Source organism: Cervus canadensis, chromosome 1, assembly GCF_019320065.1.
Source record: "Cervus canadensis isolate Bull #8, Minnesota chromosome 1, ASM1932006v1, whole genome shotgun sequence".
Lineage (NCBI taxonomy): Eukaryota > Metazoa > Chordata > Mammalia > Artiodactyla > Cervidae > Cervus > Cervus canadensis.
In genome coordinates, this window is record NC_057386.1 from 97,309,878 (window position 1) to 97,334,669 (window position 24,792).

General features: G+C 41.9%; 1 protein-coding gene and 1 long non-coding RNA gene across 3 annotated transcripts; one reads left to right on the top strand and one right to left on the bottom strand.

Moving 5' to 3' along the window:
* Positions 1-1,055: 1,055 nt before the first annotated feature.
* Positions 1,056-11,514, bottom strand: LOC122453545. Of its 2 annotated transcripts, none has more exons than XR_006273099.1 (3): positions 11,390-11,514; positions 5,592-5,690; positions 1,056-3,374 (listed from the first exon to the last, which is right to left on the bottom strand). It is a non-coding gene; the product is annotated as an uncharacterized LOC122453545 (long non-coding RNA). The 2 variants fall into 2 exon arrangements; XR_006273100.1 differs by having other exon boundaries at positions 1,056-3,525.
* Positions 11,506-24,750, top strand: PPID (peptidylprolyl isomerase D). The gene is made up of 10 exons (XM_043487424.1): positions 11,506-12,083; positions 13,940-14,080; positions 16,376-16,482; positions 18,457-18,645; positions 19,469-19,591; positions 20,098-20,204; positions 21,907-22,048; positions 23,594-23,680; positions 23,767-23,809; positions 24,366-24,750. The coding sequence occupies exons 1-10, from the start codon at positions 11,999-12,001 to the stop codon at positions 24,452-24,454; spliced, it is 1,113 nt and encodes a 370-aa protein (XP_043343359.1). The 5' UTR covers positions 11,506-11,998; the 3' UTR covers positions 24,455-24,750.
* Positions 24,751-24,792: the final 42 nt, after the last annotated feature.

The window sequence follows — 24,792 nt, forward strand, 5'->3', positions numbered from 1 at the left end:
AATGAAATAATGCTAGGCAGAGAAAGACACATACTACACAATATCATGTATACATGGATTCTTTAAAAGTGGTACAAATGAACTGCTTACAAAATAGAAATAGAATCACAGATATAGAAAACAAATTTATCATTACCAAGGTGGACAGTGGGTGAGGGATATATTGGAAGATCTGGATTGACATATACATACTATGCATAAAATAGATAAGAACCTGCTGGGTAGCACAGGGAACTGCACTCAGTACCCTTTAATGGCCTATATTGGAAAATAATATAAAAGACTGGACACATGTATAACTGAATCACTTTGCTGTGTAGCAGAAACTAATACAACATTGTAAATCAACTATTTGTTGTCCGTTGTTCAGTCGCTCAGTCATGTCCGACTCTTAGTGACCCTGTGGACTGCAGCACGCCAGGCCTCCCTGTCCTTCACCAACTCCCAGAGCTTACTCAAACTCGTGTCCATTGAGTCAGTGATGCCATCCAATCATCTCATTTTCTGTCATCCCTTTCTCCTCCAGCCTTCAGTCTTTTCTAGCATCAATGTCTTTTCCAAAGGGTCGGCTCCTCGCATCAGGTGGCCAAAGTATTGGAGCTTCAGCTTCAGCATCAGTCCCTCCAATGAGTATTCGGGATTGATTTCCTTTAGGATTGACAGGTATGGATCTCCTTGCAGTCCTAGGGACTCTCAACAGTCTTCTCCAACACTACAGTTCAAAGGTATGAATTCTTTGGGTATCATCCTTCTTTGTGGCCCAACTCTCACATCAATACATGACTACTGGAAAAACCATAGCTTTGACTATATAGACCGTTGTTGGCAAAGTATTGTCTCTGCTTTTTAATACACTGTCTAGGCTTGTCATAGCTATTCTTCCAAGAAGCAAGTGTCTTTTAATTTCATGGCTGCAGTCACCATCTATAGTGATTTTAGAGCCCAAGAAAGTAAAGTCTGTCACTCTTTCCATTTTTTCCCCATTTATTTGCCATGAAGGGATGGGACCAGATGCCATGATCTTAGTTTTCTGAATGTTGAGTTTTAAGCCAGCTTTTTCACTCTCCTCTTTCACCTTCATCAAGAGGCTCTTTGGTTCCTCTTTGCTTTGTGCCATAAGAGTGGTGCCATCTGTATATCTGAGGTTGTAAGTCCTCTTGGAGGAGGTCCCTGTTAGCTCCACTGTAGAGACACTGAGCTGACGATCCACAAACTGGAGAACATTTATAAGAAGGTGGTTCTTGTCCTGTTGGAAAAGTTCTAGGGCCCACAACAGATTTCCCAACCTGGGAATTCAGCAAAGAGACTGAGAACCCCCAGGGAATTTGACTTTGAAGGCCAGTGGGGTTTGATTTCAGAACTTCCACAGGACTGGGGAAACAGACTCTTGGAGGGCACAACAAAATCTTGTGTGTACCAGGACGCAGAAGAAAGGAGCAGTGACCCCACAAGAGACTGAGCCAGACTTGCCTGTGAGTGTTTGGGAGTCTCCAGCAAAGATGTGGGCAACAGTGTGGCCTGCCGCGGGGTCAGGGGCACTGACTACAGCAGTCCTGGGAGCTGCGGGGTGCTGGCATAAGTCTTTTTGAAGGAAGTTGCCATTACTGCCATTGCCCCTATCATAGTTTGGCCTTAGGCCAAACTACAGGGAGGGAACACAGGCCCACCCATTAGCAGAAAATTGGATTAAAGATTTACTGAGCCCACCAGAGCAAGACCCAGTTTTCCCCACAGCCAGTCCCTCCCATCAGGAAACTTCCATAAGCCTCTTATCTTCATCCATCAGAGGACAGACAGAATGAAATCAACTATACTCCAATAAAAATTAATTATTAAAAAAAAATCTCCTTAGGCAAAGAGCATGACTAGAAGGAAAAGTTTTCCACATACAAATGAGAATTTCTCATGAGTTAGTCTCTGAACAATTAAGAGTTTTGGTATTATTTAAACTTCTCTCAAACATTATTAGATTTTGGAGAAGGAATGAAAATACTGTGTGTACTCCAGAATTATGTATTTATATATAGCCAAGTTTTGCTCATAGTTGTGAGTTTTGAGCAAATCTGGGTGAAATTGTGAGTACATGGAGAATTATTTTTCTATTTGACTTTGATGTGTTTAGACCATCATTCTGCACTAGCTTTTTCCTCAGTGAACTGAGGATCTAGGTCTTACTCTTACCAGATGTTCTGCTATTAACCTTCCACTATGTTCTCCCCCATGCTTTGCGAATAAAAGCTTCTTTTCTTTCTCTGGCTTTTAATTCTTAAATGGAAATCATTTTTAGGCCATGCTCTATGTATAATATTAACAGGTGTCCCCAGACTCTAGTCTCTTAGCCTGGTGAAGTATTTTCTGGAATTTAAGAAGACTTAGATCAAATCCTACCTCCCCTATAAAATTGTTAGAGATCTCCAAAGTCTAATATTCCAATTTTTTCCCACAGTGTCTTGAATATAATACATGTTTATTATGTATATGCATTATTATACATAAATTGTACATATATTATAATGATTTGTCTCTTTTAGAAAACAGTGAACTCCTTAAAAACAGCAGCTCTGTTGTTCTTATAACTATATGCTAGCCCAGCAGGTAGTAGGTACTCAGTAATGTTGGCTGAATAACGAGTTTTTTTCCCCAGTAGATGTTGCACTGCTAATGGAAATACTTCAGCAAATATTATCACTCTATTATATCTGAGTATCTTATTAGCTATAAAAGTAAATCAAAAGAACAGAGTCCTCATTGAACATGTATCAAGATTCTGAGTGCAGAGGAATTCTATTTTCCTAGATCTAGTTGCAATTTAGCTGTGTACTAAATAATTATGATCTAAATTCTCCATTTGAAGCTTAAAAGCTTTTTTATTTTTTTAATGACCTGAATACATGGCCTCTTTTCAACAGTGTGATCCAATAGTCACTTTTAAGGGATTATTCAAGGAGTGACTGAATCTGTTGGCTCATTTTTTTTTTCCTCAAAAGCAACAATGATAAAACTGTCATCTCTAATGACAAAAACAAAATTGTTATTATCAGCAGATATTCCCAAATATCCAGATAGAGGAAGAACAATGCCCTCGGGGACATAGGAGGCATGTTTCATGGCCTGACAGCTCGACATCATGGTCTTGGGGCACTTCTCTAATGTCTTGTACGCAGTTTCCTCCTCTGTGAAAAGGGATCCAAACACCAGCCTCACAGTTTTATATTAACAGTAAAAGCTGACCTTTTTTGGATGATGCTCTGTTGTCTGAATTTCTGGAGCAATCATCAGAGTTCCAGGATTTAAATAGATCCACCGTTGCGATCTGAAAAAAAGTCAAACCCCTGTCCGAAACCTTTCTTCTTAGCAAGGTGAGATAGTCCATTCTGAGGGCAAAAACACAAAGTCAGCTCTTTGCTTCAGGTGTGCAGTCCAGGGCACTTGAATGACTCTTCTCTCAACATCATAGAAATCCTTCCTTTCCCATCGTGGCTTGCCATCTTGATGATGAAGCCACAGCACAGCACCAAAGCCTAGCTGAAACCCCAAAACAAGCAGCAGGAATTGTATAAAGAATATGATAACCATTAAACAGTAGCTTCGCTAAACATAGTCGAATTCAAAGTCCTTCAAATTTGAATTTTAGGAACCTATATCCTTCAATAAAAATGACATAACAGTATGTTCATTTGTTTATTTGTTTTTGAGGGTCAAGATAAGAGACAGAATTGGAAAGTAGTTCATTCTGTGTTTTTGGTATTATCAGGAATTCCTTTAGTCAAATACGGATGTGAGAGTTGGACCATAAAGACGACTGAGCGCCAAAGAATAAATGTTTTTGAATTGTGGTGCTGGAGAAGACTCTTGAGAGTCCCTTGGATTGTAAGGAGATCAAACCAGTCAGTCCTCAAGGAAATCTAACCTGCATATTCACTGGAAGGACTGATGCTGAAGCTGAAGCTCCAATACTTTGGCCATCTGATGTGAAGAGCCGACTCATTGGAAAAGACCCCGATGCTGGGAAAGATTGAAAGCAGGAGGAGAAGGGGACGACACAGGATGAGCTGGTTGAATGGCATCACTGACTCAATGGACATGAGTTTGAGCAAACTCAGGGAGATGGTGAAGGACGGGGAAGCCTGGCGTGCTGCAGTCCATGGGGTTGCAAAGAGTTGGATACGACTGAGTGACAACGGCAACAACACATTCTATAGATAATGAATAACTTACAAAATGTATAGGAGCCTAAACTGCTTTATAATATCAGGTCAAAAATGAGTTATGCAAGAATAAACAAGTCCAGCACTAATGTCATGAGGAGCTCAAGGCCCTTTACATATCTTGGTATTTCTTACACAATATTTAAAACTTATAGGTTTAAAGATAGAGTGTTAGGTTTTATCTTTCTAGTATTGGGTTGGTCAGAATGTTTGTTCGTTTTTTTTCTGAAGATGGCTCTAGTAGTGCTTAGTTGTCTTTAACTTCATTGAAGACAATTTTGTTAAATTGTATTGTGATAGCTCTCATATTAGCATGCATTAAAATAAACTCATCAAAATTGGTGAATTTTTGTGTACTCATTTTAAGATTGAAGACGGAAGGAAAAAAAGCAACATTTTGGCATAAAAGCATAAAATCTTTATTATTTCAAGAAAGCTAAAAACATAACTGAAACACAAAAAAAGATTTGTGTAGTGTATGGAGAAGGTGCTGTGACTGGTCGAACATGCAAAAGTGGTTTTAGAAGTTTCATCCTAGAGATTTCTCTCTAGATAACACTTCATGGTCAGGTAAGCCAGCTGAAGTTGACAGCAATCAAATCATTAATTGAGAACAATCAATATTATACCATGCGGGGGACAGCTGACATACTCATAGTATCCAAATCAAGAGCTGAAAATCATTTGCACAAACTTGGTTACATTATTAATAATTGCTTTGATATTTGGTTTCCACACAAGTGAAAAAAACCTTCTTGATTGTATTTCTGCATGCGATTCTCTACTTAAAGGTAATGAAAATGTTCTGCTTTTAAAATATACTGTGATGGGTGATGAAAAGTGGATAATGCACATAATGTGAAATGGCATATTTCCTGCCGTACCTGTAAATAAGGATGGCATAGCCATCAGCTATCCTTGGCCTTCCATAGGTAAATTTCTGGGCCTGGAGTACCCCCAGGAAGAACAATGCCTGCTATCTGGCAGCCAGGGAACCACCTCAAGCTGCCACTCCTCCCTATACCAAACGAGAAACTAAAGATGTAAAAAATCAAATCACAAGATACTGATCCAGACAACTGAGATACACATAAAAGAAATGATTTCAGTAAGCCCAGACTCGTACATCTTCCCATACATAAAAAACCCACTAAATTCCTTAATTTGAAATATCTGGTTTTCCTTAGTTAACAATAATCTTTTGATGTTCAGGCTACCTGCCCCTTGTTACAGACTTCTATATAACCTGATTTACCCTATCCCCTGCGTCCTCGGAACAGTTCTCTCAGGGTCTCTTAAAATGCTGTCTGCTGGGGTTAAAGTCCTAAAATTGCCACCAGAGAAAACATAACTCTCAACATTTAGGTCTTGACTATTTTTTACCTCGGCAATGTGGAACATGGATTCCCTGGTGGTCCAGTGATCCAACTACTGAGCCCATGCGTTGCAGTCACTGAAGCCTTCGCACCTAGCACCCGTGCTCTGCAACAAGAGAAACCAGCCACTGTGATGAGAAGCTCACACACCACAATGAAGAGTAGCTGCCCCCTGCCACAACTAGAGAAAGTTTTTGTGCAGCAACAAAGACCCAGCACAGCCAAAACTAATAAAATACATTTTTAAAAATAATGTGGAACAGAACAGATTGTGGGTTAAGCAAAATGAAACACCACCAACCACACCAAAGGCCAGTATTCATCTAAAGAAGGTGATATTGTGTATATGGTGGGATTGAAAGGGAGTCCTCTATTATGAACTCCTTCTGGCAGGCCAAAGGATTAATTCCAACAAGTACTACCCTCAGACCAACTGAAGGCACTTCATGAAAAGTGTCCTGAAGTAGTCAACAGAAAACACATAATCTTCCATCAGGATAACTCAAGGCCGCATATTTCTTTGATAAGCAGGCAAATACTGTTACAGCTTGGCTACAAATTCATCCCCTGTATTCACTGAACCTTTGAATTTCCATTTATTTTGGTCTTTACGAGATTCTCTTACTGGAAAAATTTTCAATTCCCTGGAATACTGTAAAAGGCACCTGGTATTAATAGTCACTCAGCTGTGTCTGATTCTTTGTGACCTCGTGGACCGTAGCCAGCCAGGCTCCCCCATCCATGGGATTTTCTCAGCAACAATATTGGAGTGGGTTGCCATTCCCTTCTCCAGGGGATCTTCCTGACTCAGGGATTGAATGTGGGTCTCCCGCATTGCAGGCAGATTCTTTACTGTCTAAGCCACAGAGCCCTGGCTTGCTATTAATAATTCTTGGGCCAAAAAAGAAAGTTTTGGAAATATGGAAATATGAAGTTGACTGAAAAGTGACAGAAGGTAGTGGAACCAAACAGTGAATATATTGTTCAATAAAGTTTTTGGTGAAAATGAAAAATGTGTCTTTTATTTTTAGTTAAAAAACCAAAGGAACTTTTTAGCCAACCCGATACATAGTGAATTGGCTTTGGAGTCACGTTGGGCACCTTTTGTGACCTCACTGGCACTTATTTGTCTGATGATAGGATGTTAAGATGACCTATGACACAGTTAAGTTGAAGACTGAATAACATTAATTATGTAAAGCACTTAGCACAGAGCCTGGCACATGGCAGTGAGCAGTAGGTGCCAAGTTATTTCTGTGATAATTATACAATCCATGTTGAGGAAGTCCTTTTAGGTAAATGTAAATTGGATTTCAACAGTGGTTTTGTGGGTTCACATCAGTGTATCATTGGTTCTGGTCTATTGGAGAACTACACATTTTGCAACTTAAAATAGTTAAAATTAATCTTATTTCTCCTCAGAAAAGGAATAGACATAGCCCTCTTACTGGGTGTGATTGTCAACTGATCATCAATTCCGTTTTTGTCATGTCTTCCCCAGCACCTAGAAGAAGAATCTTGTCACACTGGGAGTCCTCAGGCCTGGAGTCCCAGGCACCATTTCTGTCTGTGGGATGTGGCAGTCTGCTTGTGGCAGACTCTGCTGTCCCCTGGTGGCCTCTGCTGTCTTCCATTGGTTCAGTGTTCCAGGTCAGAAAACCCACAGTTGTCATATATGTAGGAGGCAGAACCTGTGAACTGCTTTTCCATTCTTGATCGTTCTTTTAGTGGAATCAGCCATTTTTCTATGTGGTTCAGAGCAGCGGTGCGAAGTCAGTATTTCCTCTCGCACATTACCACCTCATCAACACCAGCCCTCCCAACCAGGAGAAAAATTATGTTGTCTCCTTGAAGACTTACATGTTGACCAGTTCCGATTTTGCTGTCAGAGACTGACTTTAAACATCTAAGATCCTGAAAATTTCTCCCCAAACCCTGGTGTCCTTCCTGATTTCTTGTCTTTGACAACATGCTTGGGTGTTACTCCAAAGTTGTCTGTGTCCTTGTCACAGCCTATAACCATGCGAATGTATAAACACAAATTTATTTTTCCATAACTCACCTTTAAGTTCAATTTTGAATTGTCTATTCCAAAGGGTTGGTGATACCATAATCTTTGCCAATTTCTGGTATCCCACCTCCCCCCACCACCAGGGTTGGATCTAAATTTGAGAATGTCTAGTGTGGCGGCAACAGTTTAGGTTGGGACCTCTGGTTCCCCATCTGTCTACATGGGTATACAGTGAGAAACTCAGCATCCTAACCCAGTCATTGGTTCTCCCAACCTCTATTGGGCTCAGAGTTCCTTTCTGCAAGCTCCCGTCTCAGAAAGAAGGTGTCTCCTCTTCCAGGAGGAGAAGAGGGCATCAGAGGATGAGATGGCTGGATGGCATAATTGATGGAATGGACATCAACTTGGGCAAACTCCGGGAGATGGTGAGGGACAGGGAGGCCGGGAGTGCTGCAGTCCATGGGGTCCTGAAGAGCTGGACACGACTGAGAGGCTGAAAAACAGCAACAACTCCCAGGGCACACGGACAAATACAGGGATGTTGTTTTGCTCACTCTCCGAGTTAGGGACCATCTAAACCAGCCCTCTGCTACCCTTCCTCCTTCTCCCCACTTTTTGCCTTCCACAACCTCCTCTTTCTCCAGCACAAGAGGGGAGTTCGTTTCAGTTTTTCCTGTGAGTGGAATGCCATGTTCTTAATGAACATTTCTTATCCACATCTCTTGCTCCGCCAGGAGTTTTTTTTTTTGTTCCTGTAAGCCAAGCCTTTTGCAGTATGAAAGCCAGGACGGACTCCTTTTTTTCCCTCCTGTGCTTTCTTTTCTTTCGCTGCGTCTTTCCCTTAAAGCAATAAATAAGCACAGGATGCCTAGTTGCTTGTTGGGGGTGGAGTCATGCACAAAAACATCGAAAGAAGGTAATACTGGTTAGGGGAGGCAATCTGTTAATATTATCCTACCACACTAGGAACAGACAGAAACAGTAATAGGGCTCTTAGGAAAAATATCCCTCCCTCTCTCCAGATGAAACTGCGTCCTCAGCCTTAAGAAATAGTAATATAGGCAGCTGAGTCCTTTTGTTGTCCACTTGAAACTATCACAACATTGCTAATCAGCTATACTCCAATATAAAAAGAAAGTCATAAAAATTATATGTATATATAATATATAAAAGAAGTAATTCATAGTCTTGGCTCCGTTCCTTCCTACACATTGGGCAAGACTTCAGAACTCAGAGCCCTGTCTTAAGCAGACTGACAAAGAGACAGGTTGTCTTCTAGGATAAGGATTTATCAGTTCTGGAAAGATTTTCAAAGGTAGATTCTGTTAATTGAGTTGGTTCTAGGAATATGACAGTTATATAAAGTTGTTACTTTGCTGTGAAAAATCTACACAGAGTGAGAGTAACATCTGGATTCGTCTTTTACACCCAGAAACCTGTATAACAGAAAGAATCACGTTGCATTTTCTGACAATGCAGAGGCATCCTCAAAGCACTTTTGCTTCTTTCATTTTGAAGTATTATTCAAAACTGATGTTAGTAACTTTTGATATTAGTAATTACTGTAATATAGTATTATTAGTAATATCAATGTTGGTATTAGTAATATCAATGTTGATATTAGTAACTATAATAAAGTATTAGCTATTTATGGTTAATAATTGCTTACACTTGAGTACTTATTATGTGTCTGAAACTAAAACACCTAAATAACTTATTTAATCTGGATAAAAACATTAGAAAATACATATTATCTTAACTTACAGATAAGGAAACTAAGACACAGAGAGGCTAAGTAACTTTTCAAAAATCGCAAGCTGCTATTAGAGATTCAACCCTAAAAGTCTGATAGCCAAGTAGAAGTGCTTAGCTGTGCTGCCTAGTTAATGGTAAGGTTAATCAACCATAATAACAGAAGATTATAGTGCATAAATGACTATTTTTGGAATAAACTGAAAGCTAATACGTGAACTATGAACTTCCAGATGTTCAAGCTGGTTTTAGAGAAGGCAGAGGAACCAGAGATCAAATTGCCAATATCCGCTGGATCATTGGAAAAGCATGAGTTCCAGAAAAACATCTATTTCTGCTTTATTGACTATGCCAAAGCCTTTGACTGTGGGGATCACAAATAAACTGTGGGAAATTCTGAAAGAGATGGGAATACCAGACCACCTGACCCACCTCTTGAGAAACCTGTATGCAGGTCAGGAAGCAACAGTTAGAACTGGACATGGAACAACAGACTGGTTCCAGATAGGAAAAGGAGTACGTCAAGGCTGTATATTGTCACCCTGCTTATGTAACTTATATGCAGACTACATCATGAGAAACGCTGGGCCGGAAGAAGCACAAGCTGGAATCAAGATTGCCGGCAGAAATATCAATAACCTCAGATATGCAGATGACACCACCCTTACGGCAGAAAGTGAAGAGGAACTCAAAGCCTCTTGATGAAAGTGAAAGAGGAGAGTGAAAAAGTTGGCTTAAAGCTCAACATTCAGAAAACTAAGATCATGGCATCCAGTCCCATCACTTCATGGGAAATAGATAGGGAGACAGCGGAAGCAGTGTTAGACTTTATTTTTTTGGGCTCCAAAATCACTGCAGATGGTGACTGCAGCCATAAAATGAAAAGATGCTTACTCCTTGGAAGGAAAGTTATGACCAACCTAGATAGCATATTAGAAAGCAGAGACATTACTTTGCCAACAAAGGTCCGTCTGGTCAAGGCTATGGTTTTTCCAGTGGTCATGTATGGATGTGAGAGTTGGACTGTGAAGAAAGTTGAGCACTGAAAAATTGATGCTTTTGAACTGTGGTGTTGGCGAAGACTCTTCAGAGTCCCTTGGACTGTAAGGAGATCCAACCAGTCCATCCTAAAGATCAGTCCTGGGTGTTCACTGGAAGGACTGACGCTGAAGCTGAAACTTGAGTACTTTGGCTACCTCATGTGAAGAGTTGACTCATTGGAAAAGACCCTGATGCTGGGAAGGATTGGGGGCAGGAGGAGAAAGGGACGAAAGAGGATGAGATGGTTGGATGGCATCACCGACTCGATGGACATGAGTTTGAGTAAACTCCGGGAGTTGGTGATGGACAGAGAGGCCTGGCATGCTGCGATTCATGGGGTCGCAAAGAGTCGGACACAACTGAGCAACTGAACTGAACTGAAAAGCTGATTTTAAGCTCGTAGATCAGAATAAAAATTTTTAATCATTTGATATGTGAGTAAAAGTCTAAGCTACCAATTTGCAGTTCTGAAATGAGACTAGGTTAAGGAATAATTTATTTTGACTCTTATCAAGCAGCCCAGAGGTTATGTGCTAAGTTAAGTTCCTTTGGATCTTCAGGGAACCACAACGGATAAACACCATGAAACTGAAGGCCATCAATGCATAAAAAAGTAACATTTTACATTAGCTTTAATGTGCTGGAACTTGAAAGGATCAGCACGAGGAACTGATACAGGAACTCTTCTCACATTGCACATAAAGGCATATGAAAATGAAATTTCTTGACATTTTCATATAAACATTCTCAGGGCCTGACACTGTGATAAGTGTTGAAGTTAGAAAAAAGAACACCAAATTCTTGTCTTCGTGGAGTTTAACTCTAACGGGAGAAGACAGATGAATAGGTCAGTAAACAATTAGAATATGACGAAGTGGTAAGGACCACAGCACCACTCTTCTTCAGAATTAAGCTTTATCAAGAAGTGAGTGTGAGGTCATGAAGCGAAATCAGAAGCTTGAATACAGCCCCCCCCCGCCCCGGGAAAGCGGGCGACCTACAAGTCAGCTGAACCAGGAGTCTTCGGCCCGGCCTCCTGCCATCGTTCACGTGGCCAAGTAGGAGAATCGAATTACAGCACGGCTGCCACCGCACAGGGATCAGAGACTCGCCGCCGCTAGCTGTGCCGCCAGGCGGTTGCTGAGGGCCACCGTCTCCACCCTCCGACGACCCCCGACGTGAGCATTTCCAGCCCTGTTTCTCAGACAAACGGATTTTCAGACAGCCGGCCCCTCGCCGGAAAGCGGAGCCCCGAGGTGAAACGGGTTGACAGCCTGACAACGCTCTCCCGAAACACGAGCAACAGGAATAAGAACAACTGGGCCTGTAGCTTCACTGAACGAGAAAGAGGGGAAACCCAAGTCAGAAAGCGTAGAGCCGGCCGTGCTGGCTCAAGCGCCAGCGGACTCCAAGGGCAGCGAAGCCGGAAGTCGGGCCGCGCCGCCGGAAGTTGAGAGGCGGTGCCGGAAAGTCGGCCGCGTCCTCCGGTCCCCAGCCGGAAGCGGCTCATTAGCGCCGCCGTTCTTCGCGGACCTTGTGACTTTAGGGTTCGAGCTTCACGGTGACCACGCGGTGTTACGAGGCGGTCGTACACGCGTCCTCAGGCTACAATGTCGCATCCATCCCCCCAGGCTAAGCCCTCCAACCCCAGTAACCCTCGAGTCTTCTTCGACGTGGACATCGGAGGGGAGAGAGGTGAGGAGGCGGGGCGCCCGGGGTCGGGGGTCCCTGAGGCTGGAACGCTGGTCGGGCAGGGGGCGGCTGTGAGGTGGGGGCCGGCTACCCACACTGGGACCTGGACTGGTCCAGGCCTCCGGGCTGCGTTGCGCCCGCGACCTTGTACCGGTGCCGTGGGGCGTGGAGAAGTTTCTGGAAATTTCTGTTCGAGGAATGTTGGAAGCTTTTGGGTTTATCTGTCCCGACTTGGCCGCACCTGCCCGCAACCTAGCACCGTGAAGTTAGCACAAAACGAGGTGATTTTATGTTTGTAGGGCGAAAACCTGTTTAGAAAACCCCTGGTTAAGCGTCTGGTGGGCTTCCGTCACCCTGTGTCTTTTGCCACGTGATGTATGTCAGCAATTGCCATGTTATCTATAAATTAAAGCGACTTTCCCTGTTTTTCTTTTTTACAACTGATTCTTAAGTTAGGGATCCATTCAGATTGGTGGACATTTCCTCTGTTTTGGCATGGGGAAAATGAGATCTGTGTGGCGGTGTGGTTGCCTAGGCTACAGTAGCAGCTTGGAGGCGCCTCAGGTCTTGTGAATTAGCACGTTGCTTTGTAGCTTAATTGCTTGTGTTCTGGAATACGTTACAACTGCTTTAAAGGAAAAAACTGAGGCCGTAAGCCTGGGACAGAGTATCTCAGCTCTGTTCAAAGAGATGAGGAAGGAGGCAAGGTATTTAGGAGTTTTTGCAACAAAGACAAGTGGGCGGAACATCAAAAAAAAGATAACTGTTAATTAAAGAAAACCAGGTATCTCAGGTTAAGGAATTTAGGGCTTTTCTCTGTATGGGAAGATTTAAGAATCTGGGCTCACTGAAATCATTTGATGTGCATATCAGCTATCTGGGGCCAGTATCCCGTGTTTTCTCATCCTTAGTCTCCTCAGGGTGCGCTGTTCATGATGGCTGCAGCAACTGACTGCTAGGTGGGCTTGGAAGTGGGCAGCCTGTTTGTCTCCATACTGAGTTCCCTCAGGGCTCTTCAGCAGCGTCGGGTCAGCATAATATGATGGCTTAATGGCTGCAACATTCTTTGTTTACTGAGAAGGCAGGCAGACACACACAGAGACTTAGGTGTGCATTCATTTTGTTTTGAAATTTAGTGCTAAGTTTATTGCCTGCATTAGGAATTATCTAGAATGGCAACTTTTTCAGGTTTTGCTGCAGAGGCAGCACTGGGCAGGTTGCATAGAGCACAGAGACTACAGCTATACTTAAAACTTGACCAGCCTGACCACTCAGAGGATACTTCATTTTCTTCTATTGGTCATTTGGTGATTTAAAATTTTGCGCACATGTCAGAGAAAATCAATCAACTGATGGTGCCCTTTGTTGTTGTTCAGTCACTAAGTCGTGTCTGACTCTGTGACCCCATGACACGCCAGGCTTCCCTGTCCTTCACTATCTCCCAGAGTTTGCTCAAACTCATGCCCATTGAGTCAGTGAACCCTGAATATTCAGTGGAAGGACTGATGCTGAAGATCCAATACTTTGGCCACCTGGTGTGAAGAGCTGACTATTGGAAAAGACCCTGATGCTGGGAAAGATTGAGGGCAGGAGAAGGGGGCGACAGGATGATGGTGTCCTTATATGCTGCTAATCTTCTGGCTACTGTGTTTATGATCCTTTGTTAGATGTAGTAAAGTTGTTGTTTTAAAGTCATCTGGATACATGATATTCAATTCAGGTAGACTAAATTAGAATATCAGAAAAATGACCAAAAAAAGAGAACTTGGTATTTTTCAGTCACCATAATTTCGCATTTCTTCTATCATGTGCTTATTTAGTTGTTTTGCACACTGACACAATTTTATTTTTTCTTTCAGTTGGTCGAATTGTCTTAGAATTGTTTGCAGATATTGTACCCAAAACTGCAGAAAATTTTCGTGCATTGTGTACAGGAGAAAAAGGCATTGGACCCACTACTGGGAAACCTCTCCATTTCAAAGGATGTCCTTTCCATAGAAGTATGTATACATTTTGTGAATCTGATTCTTCTTAGAGGTAATTGAGTCCTGTTCCTTAGGGAGTTAGGGAAGAAAACACTAAGTAGAGGGTGAGAGTTAAAACTTAGTTAGTTTCCAAAGGGATGCTTTAACATCTGAGACTGTAGGTCAGTTTCATAGATGTTGGGCTGTGAAAGGTGGAAATAATTATGGGAGGGTCCTAAGGTTTGTTTATTGAGAAATGGGTTACCCTTGCTTCACCAGGATGTGGCCATTATAAACAAATAGAGCTTGGGTAGCTTCACTGCCTAGTGACAAAAAGTTATGCCTACTTCTTGGGCAGGATTGCTTGGGACCACTGCTGCTGACTTAAAGATTCCATGTCTTGGATCCCTGGTGTGACATGTGATGAAGAGGTGACCTTTCACCCTGTGTTGTCACACTTTTGTTTAGTGATGATTTGCTGGTACTCCCCATGGAGTAGCTCCGTATTTGAGGAACTGCATCTTCTCACCATTTTGTCCTCAGCATCTAGTATCGTTCCTGAGTAGGCACTCAGTATTTATTTAATGAATAAACAAATAAGTTAATTGGCAGTTATATAAGTATTTAAAGAAACTTGATTAAGAAAAAATTAACATTGATTTTAGATTACTTAAACTGTTGATTTACTTTCATGTTTAATAAAATACCAAAATACAAGCCATGTGTGTTTGTGCTTAGTCAGATTCAACTCGGCTACCCCGTGGACTGTGGCCCACTAGACTCCCCTGTCCATGGACTATTTCAAACAAGAATACTGGAGTGGGTTGCCATTTCCTTCTCCAGGGGATCTTTCCAACCCAGGAATTGAACCTGTGTCTCCTTCTTGGCAGGTGGATTCCTTACCACTAGCACCACTTGGGAAGCATTACCAGGGAGATATTGCAGGTTTGGTTCCAGACTACTGCAATAAAGTGAATGTTGTAATGGAACAAGTTACAAAGTTCTGGTTTCCCAGTGCATATAAAAGTTATGTGTGCAGGATACTATAGTCTATTAAAGTGCATAAAGTAGCATTGTATCTGGAGAAAAATACATATTTTAATCTAAAAATACTTTATTGCTAAAAACAGTGCCAGAACAGTTATAGTAGTAACATCAAAAATCACTGGTTCCAGATCACTGTAGCAAATAATAATGAAAAAGTTGGAAATAGTGTAAGAACTACCAAAATGTGACACAGAGACACAAGGTGAGCACATGCTGTTGGAAAAATGGCTCTGATAGACTTGATGCAGAATTGCTACAAACCTTCATGTTGGGAAAAAAACCCCACAGTATCTGCAAAACGCAGTAAATCAAGGAGTTGCCTGTATTCTAATAAAGTGTCTGTGGAGAAGAGTTAACATTGCAGACCTGAGACTGCTGTCCATCAAGTCTGCTTGCAATGGTGGAATTGCCTGAAGTCAGAGCACTTAACCATTCTCTGAATCGTAACATGGCTTAGTCTGCCGAGACTGTACAGTTTGATTTATGCTGAACAATTGCTTCCCTTTTGAGGATGTGGTGGAATTTTGGTATCTGCTAGGCAGAGAGTGCCTTCATGATCAGCCCCTGTAGAAACCTTGGTGGGTGCTGAGTTTCTCAAGGGCTTTCCTGGGGAGCCACATTGTACACGTGTTGCTGCATTTTCTTTGCTGGGGAAAGAAGGCACCCTGTGACCTTTCACATAAGGAGGGAGCATAGGAAACATGGATTCTTCCAGGTTCTGACTTACCTTTTTCCTTTCTCGCCCAGCTGTGTCTCCTTAGTACATTAGTGTCATACAAGCCGATACAGAGTTCTGGGGAATCTGAATGTGGTGGCAGTGTTAAGTAATAACATTTGCAGAAGTAATTCCAATACAGTGTAACAAACCTCTTGGGAATAATTGGTTTATTCAGTAGGCATTTTTGAGTTAACCATTATGTGCCCAGCCATGCACATGGTTACCACGGAACCAAAACGGTGTTGCTGTTCTTAATTGTTTGCTAGAAGAGACAGATTGTTATGATCCATATTATAAAAGAAAGGTAAACTCAAGGTACTATGGGAGAAAAATTAGTAGATCCAGTCTTGAGGTTTGACAGTGTTGTAGGGGAGGTGCCATAAGAACTAATTCTCTGAGTCTTAATGGGGATTTGGATGGGGAAAAGCCTTTTTAAGAGTCTGGAGTTGTGCGTATAGGTGGGGAGGGCAGGAGAGAAGTTGTCTTTATTGTCACATATTCATTAGTTAACACTGCTGTAGTCATCTGTACTGTAGTTTCTAATGCTGATTTTCGTTTTTTTTTAGTTATTAAGAAATTTATGATTCAGGGTGGAGACTTCTCAAATCAGAATGGGACAGGTGGAGAAAGCATTTATGGTGAAAAATTTGAAGATGAAAATTTCCATTATAAGGTAAAGTAGACAAAAATGTGTGTTGCTAATAATAAAGGTTGTCATGTGTCGGATTGTCAAATTAGGATAAATGCCCCAGATGTGCTTAGATCTCCTTTATTTGTGAAAGGTATCATATTTGTAAATATACATCTTTAATATGAAAAAAAACTCATCCAGCAATGATTTTATTGGCAAAAATACAACAGCTATTTCAGTGTGATCCAGGTTTATACACTGCGGTAAAGCCAATAAGTTTTCATGGGTGGCCAGCATATGGCAAAATTGTTTCCAGGAAAAATGTTCCCATTAGAGGGATTGTAAGTTGTGCATCTTTATGCCTAAATTTGAAGAGCAGCAAAACCATGGCTAATGTCTGGGGTGTCAGAGCATTTGCAGACTAGCGGATCTGGTTAATGTCCAGGCTCTTAAAGGACCTTAGTGACACCTGTGCCTGCTTAATTTCAATGACCCTGGGGTCCCCATCAGGGTATGTGGTATCATTCAGTCGTGACAGTGGACGTGTAAGAGCAAAAGTAAACATGTGTTTTTGGAAATGGGGAATAGGGGCAAGGTGATTAGGATTATTTGAGAATAAATGTCATCAATGTTTTAAGCAGTTTATTTCCTGCAGCTAATACAGTCACTGGCACCAAAGAGTTTATAAAAAGGAAAGACCTTCATGATAAGGAATAAAATCTTGCCAGAAAGGCAAGATTAAAACACATAGGACAACTGGAGAATAATAATATGCAAGTAAATGCTAAGTTGACCAAGACCTGTGTATACGATAGGAGAAAGGTATGACTCCTATGGTCTGGATTACTAGGGAAGACATCAAGGGGGAACGGGTGCATGAACTAGGCAGACTGGACCTCGCCAGCTGGCTGAGATTTGGTTAGAAGGAACTAAAATACAGATGCCTTTGAGGGAGGGATATGAGTGAGGAAGGAAGAAGGCATGAGGAAGCTGAGGAAATATAAGTTAATAATATTTAATATTGTGGGGAAAGCACCAGACTTTTGGAAGGGAGAAAGAAAGTACCAGAAAGATGAAAACTCAGATTATGTGATGGAAAAGTTGAGCAAAAGAAAGGGGGTGGACTTCCCTGGTGATGCAGTGGATAGGAATCTGCCTGCCAATGCAGGAGACCCAAGTTTGATCCACGATGCGGGAAGATCCCACACAGAGTGAGTAAACCCACACGCCACAACTACTGAGCCCGTGTGCTGCAACTAGTGAAGCCTGTGCGCCTAGAGCCTGTGCTCTGCCATAAGAGAAGCCATCACCATGAGGGGCCTGAGCACCACAACAGAATCGGCCCCACTCACCACAACTAGAGAAAACCCGCTCAAGAGCTACAAAGACCCAGTGCAGCCAGAAACCAAAGTAACGTTTTAGAAAAAGGGGCTGTTGCACGGACACATGGTTCTCTGGCACACTGGGTGGTCTTGAAAGCTGGATTAGATTTGGGTTTAGGGGTAAAAGGCATTTCAGGTGGGAGGGCTAACATGAGTGTCACACGCGTGGAAAGTAGGAAAGGACCTAACTTTTCTGACGTGTGAAGAGAGAATCATCATGTAGGCCCGAAAGTGGGGACACTGTTGAGTGCCTTTCAGAAAAAAAGTGCCTCAGTCATAAGACAGGGTGAAGCAGAATTACTAGATTTCCGTCCTGTGGCATCTTCGTCTTAATGATGAAGTCCAAGCATGTTCTCAGTGTGACCAATTTAGGAGTACCACCCCTGCCCCCACTGTTGTTTCTGTTACCTTAATTTGGTTTCATAAGCTCTCCTTAAAGTTTAAAAAGTGGTTAAGTGCTCTCCTGTTTTGTGACTTAAAGTCGCACTTGATAACGAAGTAAATCTGTCTACATTGTGTGCTCTAAGTGGTTTTCCAGTGCCCCCCTCACCCCCTCACCCACACTTTTCTGTGAATGGTTGGTAGAGTAGAGTGGGAACTCCCATCGTGGTTTTTTTATGGTTTATTCCCGCAGCATGACAGGGAGGGATTGCTGAGCATGGCCAACGCGGGCAGCAACACCAACGGCTCCCAGTTCTTCATCACCACCGTTCCGACTCCGCACTTGGATGGGAAGCATGTAGTGTTTGGCCAAGTGATGAAAGGAATGGGTGTGGCAAAGATTCTAGAAAACGTGGAGGTGAAAGGGGAAAAACCTGCCAAAGTGAGTAACGGGATGGTAATCTTATCTTAGCTGCTGGATTAGAGAAGGGTGAGTCAAAGGGTGATTGTTAGCTGAAAAATGTCTAGAAGGCTCTTGTTCTAGAAGCCTGCACCTGACACTTTTTTTTTGAAGCTGTTTTCTACTGTGGGAAAGATGAGGGCAGTTTAAAAAGAGACTTTTATTATTTCCACTTCAGTCTTGCTGATTTTAATAACCGAAGTCTCCTACGCCTGTAGAACTTGGAGTCGGTGTGTGTACACGTGCAGAGTACAGAGAGCAGGAAACTTGGGGTCCTTGGGTCTCCTCTCTGCCATGTAACTTGTGGTCTAGCCTTGCTCTTGTGATTTAACTTCCCTTGGCCTGACTTCTCAGCCTATATAAATCACATAAGGGTTTGGACTAGATCCTGTCACTCCAAAGAGCCTTGTGTTCTTCATGTCTGTGGATCAACACGGCCATCACAGACGCCCTGCATGCACAGGGCTGGGGATGGAAACTGGAGAGTCAGACCTGCGGGAGGTGCTGTCAGTGTGCGAAGGAGAGTCAGTGGGAAGCACGGGCCACACCTCAGGGACGGTGAACCTGTCCACTCCCTCTGTACACGAGTTACTGGCTGCAGCGAGTGCTTCCATGGCGTGGGGACGCTGCTGCGCTCCTGGCGGTGTGTGGAGCGCGTGACTGCGGTCACAGCAGGCGCGCCGGCCAGGAAGCCGCGTAGGCAGTGTTGCACACGACCTGCAGCCGTAGAGCTTTTAACCCCAGACCTTTAAAAATCATCATTAACATAGTAGTGCGCTTCTACAATTGAGGGTTATTTTTACAGTTGTGCGTTATTGCAGAATGCGGAGAACTGAAAGAAGGGGATGACTGGGGAATATTCCCAAAGGATGGATCTGGTGACAGTCACCCAGATTTCCCCGAGGACGCGGATGTGGATTTAAAAGATGTAAGTAATTTCAGATTTTGGGCTTTCCTGGTGACTCAGATGGTAAAAAATCTGCCTGGAATGTAGGAGACTGGGGCTGTTTACCTGGGTTGGGAAGATCCCCTGGAGAAGGGCATGGCAACCCACTCCAGTATTCTTGCCTGGAGAATCCCATGGACAGAGGAGCTTGGTTGGCTACAGTTCATGGAGTCTCAAAGAGTCAGACACGACTGAGCAGCTAACAAACACTTTCAGATTGTCCAAACTAATTAAACTGCTAAAAAAAATTTACTACTAAAATTTTTTTACTTGTTTATTGGCCATGCTGTGTGGAATGTGGCATCCTCACTTCCTGACCAGGAGTGGAACCATGCCCCCTGCAGTGGAAGCACAGAGTCCTGACCACCACCAGGGAATTCCCAGTGCTAAAATTTTGAGTTTTTTTGGTCAATCTGTCTTAAAGATAGAACTTAGCACTAAACTGCATTATATACTCAAACCCCACATATTTGTATTCTTTTTTACAGGTAGATAAAATTTTATTAATATCAGAAGACTTAAAAAACATTGGAAATACGTTTTTCAAATCCCAGAAGTGGGAGATGGCCGTTAAAAAATACACAAAAGTTTTAAGGTAATAAAACATTTTTAATAAATTGCATTTAAGAACTTGTAAATTGAATTACAAAGTGAAATTCAAGAGCTGCTTTTTGTATTTTTGGCCTATTACTTGCAGAGTAACCAGGTATATTGAAATTTTAATTCCATTTTTTTAGTTGCCTACAGATTCTTAATTGAAAAATTTCAGAATATGGAAAAATTAAGAATAGTACATGAATATTCATGTACCTTTATCTGCATTCACCAATTTTAACTTCTGCCACATTTATTTTTGCACAATCATTTTGAAAGGAAGTTGTAGATACCATGACACTTTACCCCTCAATATTTTAGCAAGTACCAGTATTTCCCCCCAAAATGAGGACATTCTTCTACTTAGTTTTAATGCATAAAAACATCTCCCAAATATAGATACACTAACAACTATAGATACAATATGTAATGCATATGCAAATGTCCCCAGTTGTCTCAAAATTTTTCTTAACTCCAGTATCCATTGTATCATTTGTTTTTATGTCACTACGGCTTCTCTAATCTTTAATCCCCACTTTTTTTTTAAGTCATTTCCATTTTGTGGAGTCTAAGCCAGTTGTCTTAGGTAATGTCACCCGTGTGTGTTTATTGCTTCGTCCTGATCAGTTTGAGGTTAAATATTTTAGCAAGAGAATAGATGATGTGTCTATATCCTTTGTGTATCATGTCCTGAAGGCACGTGGCAGTTTGGCCTGTTTTGAGTTCTGGCACTTGGTTAACGTGGTGTTAGTCATATGTCTCTATTATAAAAGTACCTTTACCTTTTTAATAAATAAGACGTCCTCTGTGCAGTGGTGCTGTGAGATTGTATGACTAAGTTTCTAGGCTTTCATCCACTGGTCTCAGCATCACTGAAGACCTTTGCCTGAATCAGTTACTACATTGAGGCTTGCAGAACTGTGATTTTCTGATTTTACCAGTCATTCTGCAGTTACTAGCTGTCATTCTTCTGTTTGAAAGGACTCCTTACCCTTTTTTTAGTATTGCTATAGATGTGTGGATTATTTTTTTCAATTCAGCCTATCATACTGTTCGCATCATTCTTTCTGAGGCTGTGAGGTTTCAGATTTGCCCCTTGGCTGCCCCTGTCTGACACGTCTCTTTCCGTCTGGGAGCACTTGCCTGCTTTCTGCCACAAGATGGTCCAGGCTCATCTTACATTTAACCTCATGTCCAGATCTGAATTTCTCCCAGGAGCCCAGATTCTTTTCATTGAGGGAGACTCTAGAAACTAGACTATAGGGGTCAGGTATATGTATTGTTTCAGGGCCCCTTTCAGTTAGGAACTATAGTATAAACAGCTGGGAATTACAGTAAAAGATGAGTCAGCGTTACCACCACAGGTTTCTTCACCTTTCCCAGTCCAGTCCCTCTCCTGCAATGACAACCTTAGTTCCAAACCTATTTACATTGGAAAGCGGTTGATAAAAACCTTAATTTTATAAATAGAAAAGTGTTAATAGTATTTATAATCTTTAGGTTTGGGGATTGTTCTTAAGTTGGTGTCTTTGAACATTTTGGGAAAAAAAGTTGGAACAAAAATCTTCTAAAGGAAAGCATTAAGAATATTAATATTAGCATTGGTGAACTTTTATATCAACACTGACCACGAGTCATGAGTGAGTCAGAGGCAGAGTGTCTTAATGGGCTGTTGCTTGCTGCTTGTACGGGGTGTTCTCCAGGTATGTGGAAGGCTCCAGAGCTGTTGCTGAGGACGCAGATGGAGCAAAGCTGCAGCCTGTCGCTTTGAGCTGCGTGCTGAATATTGGTGCTTGCAAACTGAAGATGTCTGATTGGCAGGGCGCAGTCGATAGCTGTTTGGAGGTGAGTCTGTTGATGTTCTTACATCTGAACATTTTGGTTCTCAGTTCTTCCTCTCAAATCATTCATTTAGCTTATAACACGAAATCACTTAACTTCCATGAAGATACTGTCTTTCTCAGCTCATTTATTAACTATTGAGCACCTATTATGTGCCGGACATTGGAAGATAAACCCAGGAATGATTGAGCATGTGGCTGTGGAGTCAGTCAGCAGACATGGTTTTTCTCTTAGACAATTGTCACTTTTTGATTTTGAGGAAGTTCTTAATGTTAGAGTCTTAGTTTCTTTGTGTTAAGTGGAAACACTGCTTTCCTCCTGGGATTGTTATGAAGACTGTGTTATGTGTGTAAAGCATTTTAAGTGCAGTGTTGGGCACAGATTAAGCAGCTGATAGGCGCTTAGGTGTTTTGATTGAAAGACAGACCCTCCCGTCAAGGAATTTACTTGGTGGGAGAGGGAGTCAGTTTCAGTTTAAGGTTGTCAAGACTCTTCTGGGGGGGGTGAGTGCTGTTGGAACACACAGGAAGGTTGCCTGCCTTCATGGGGATGTCAGCAGTGCTGACGGAGAGAGCTGGAAAGTGGCCCCAGTCCCTCCTTAAGCACAGCAGTTAGGACAGTGTGTTTGATCAAGTTTTCCAGATGAGCACATACATTTCAGGAAGACCCCCTCCAGTCATTTTTATGTATATTGCCCATTAATCGGTGTACACAGGTCAGCTATGCCTGAGCAAGTAGAAATGAAATGAGGTCCCAATTTATGGGGTAGGTGGAATAAGGTGTAAGAGTATATTTAGAAGGGAGTAGGCAACAGAGGACAAGGTGATTCTTTACTCTGGATTGCTTTTTTGACCTTTGTGAGGCAAGTAATACACCCTTTTCAGTAAAATCTGAGAGTTGACCTTTAAAGGATGTTAAATAAATAAATATATTATTTTTAAAACGTTTGAGAGGAGAAGCCTATTAATTACTCATAATCCTGAAAAACCCTGGATGTCGGCTTAAATGAGTATATACAAATTTTTATTCAGAATATTTTTTCCTATCAGCTAGGGCCCAATCAGAAGATAGGTATTACATAGTAATTTCTGTAGAGAAAGTTTACTATAAAATAGAGATAAGGGGGAATTGGAGTAATGGAGGTTGACTAGTAAAAGAGAACCCTGAATATGGCAACAGCAGGTATAAATGTATTTATATGTGCATCTGTATGTATAACATAGGAGTGCCCACTCCCTCTGGGCTGGGCTGAGATCCAGAGTCCTTGCGGAGGGGGTGACCTTGCCTCACTGGATGGCAGGGAGGTTGGGTGCTTGAGGAGCTTGCCTGCAGGAGCCTGGAAGGGACACCGGTTCCTCACCCACATCCCCTTGGCGCCCTCTGCTGACCAGATAACGTGTCAGCAGGCAGAGAAGGCTCTCCAGGTCTAGCGCTGTTGTCACAAAGCAAATCGATTTGGAGCTGACAGGCAGTAAATTGAAATCTAGGATAAATATTTAGTATTCAATGTTTGGATAAAAAAATACTAATTTTATAATTTTTTTGTAGGCCCTTGAAATAGACCCATCAAATACCAAAGCACTGTACCGTAGAGCCCAAGGATGGCAAGGATTAAAAGAATATGATCAAGCATTGGTAAAACTTTGTTCTAAATTTTAATTACAAAAAAAATACCTTTCATGAATCATAATCTATTATTTCTTTTTTTCTCCCAATTAAAGGCTGATCTTAAGAAAGCTCAGGAGATCGCACCAGAAGATAAAGGTAAGTCGGCAGTTTCTGGAGTGAAAGTCCTGAATGAGTCAGGGCCCTGCCCTCAGCTTGGTCTAGTCTGTGTCCAGAACACTCATCTGCATGTATCTGGACTCTCTGCTTTACTGTCTGGTAATGCCAGATGAAGGAGCAGCATTAGAAGATAGTGTTTATGGCAGATTTAATTAATGTTTGGGACCATTCCTTAAGCTAAATGTGGACATATCCCGAATAGCTACTGGATATGTTGTAGGAAAGTTTTGGAAAGCTGCGACAAAAATAAGCTGCTTTCCAAGTAAACCAACTACAAATAGTGATCATCAGTCTAGATATTGAAATATATCTTGAGTCTTTTGCTAAAATGAAACAAGGGAGGCACTTTAGAGCCACCTCTAATGGAAGGGAGAAGGCACTTTTAAATTATGCTCTGTTAATAGGGCTCAGTTACTCTTAAGAAGAGTTTTACCTTTTTTTTTTTTTTTTTAAAACCATACTAAAGCGTCAGTTTGGTCAACCTAATTTTTTGGATGTTTTGAGAAATAACTCATACTCCATATTTATTTTGCAGCTATCCAGGCAGAATTGCTGAAAGTCAAGCAAAAGATAAAGGCACAGAAAGATAAAGAGAAGGCAGCTTATGCAAAAATGTTTGCTTGATGAGGAATTCAGTTTTGCTTCAGTGTGCATTGATTGTATGAATGAGGAAGACAGTTTAAGGGTTTGTCTGTTCAGTGTGATCCCTTCTGTGCTCCCTCTGATGCTTCGGTTCCCCATGTTTACAGTCCAGGAATATGGATAGGGACTTGCTCTTTAATACACCAGTGTTACAAACTACAGTGGCGTCGATTCCCTTTTCAGTGACTCTCTGCATTATTCAAAGGATAATGGTGTCTCCAGCTTGTTTTTAAACTCCTAAAGACACATTGTGTTTGAATAAACAGACAAAAGCTTGAGTCTGTGTATTGTTTTTCTCAGTTCTTTGATGCATCTCTCTG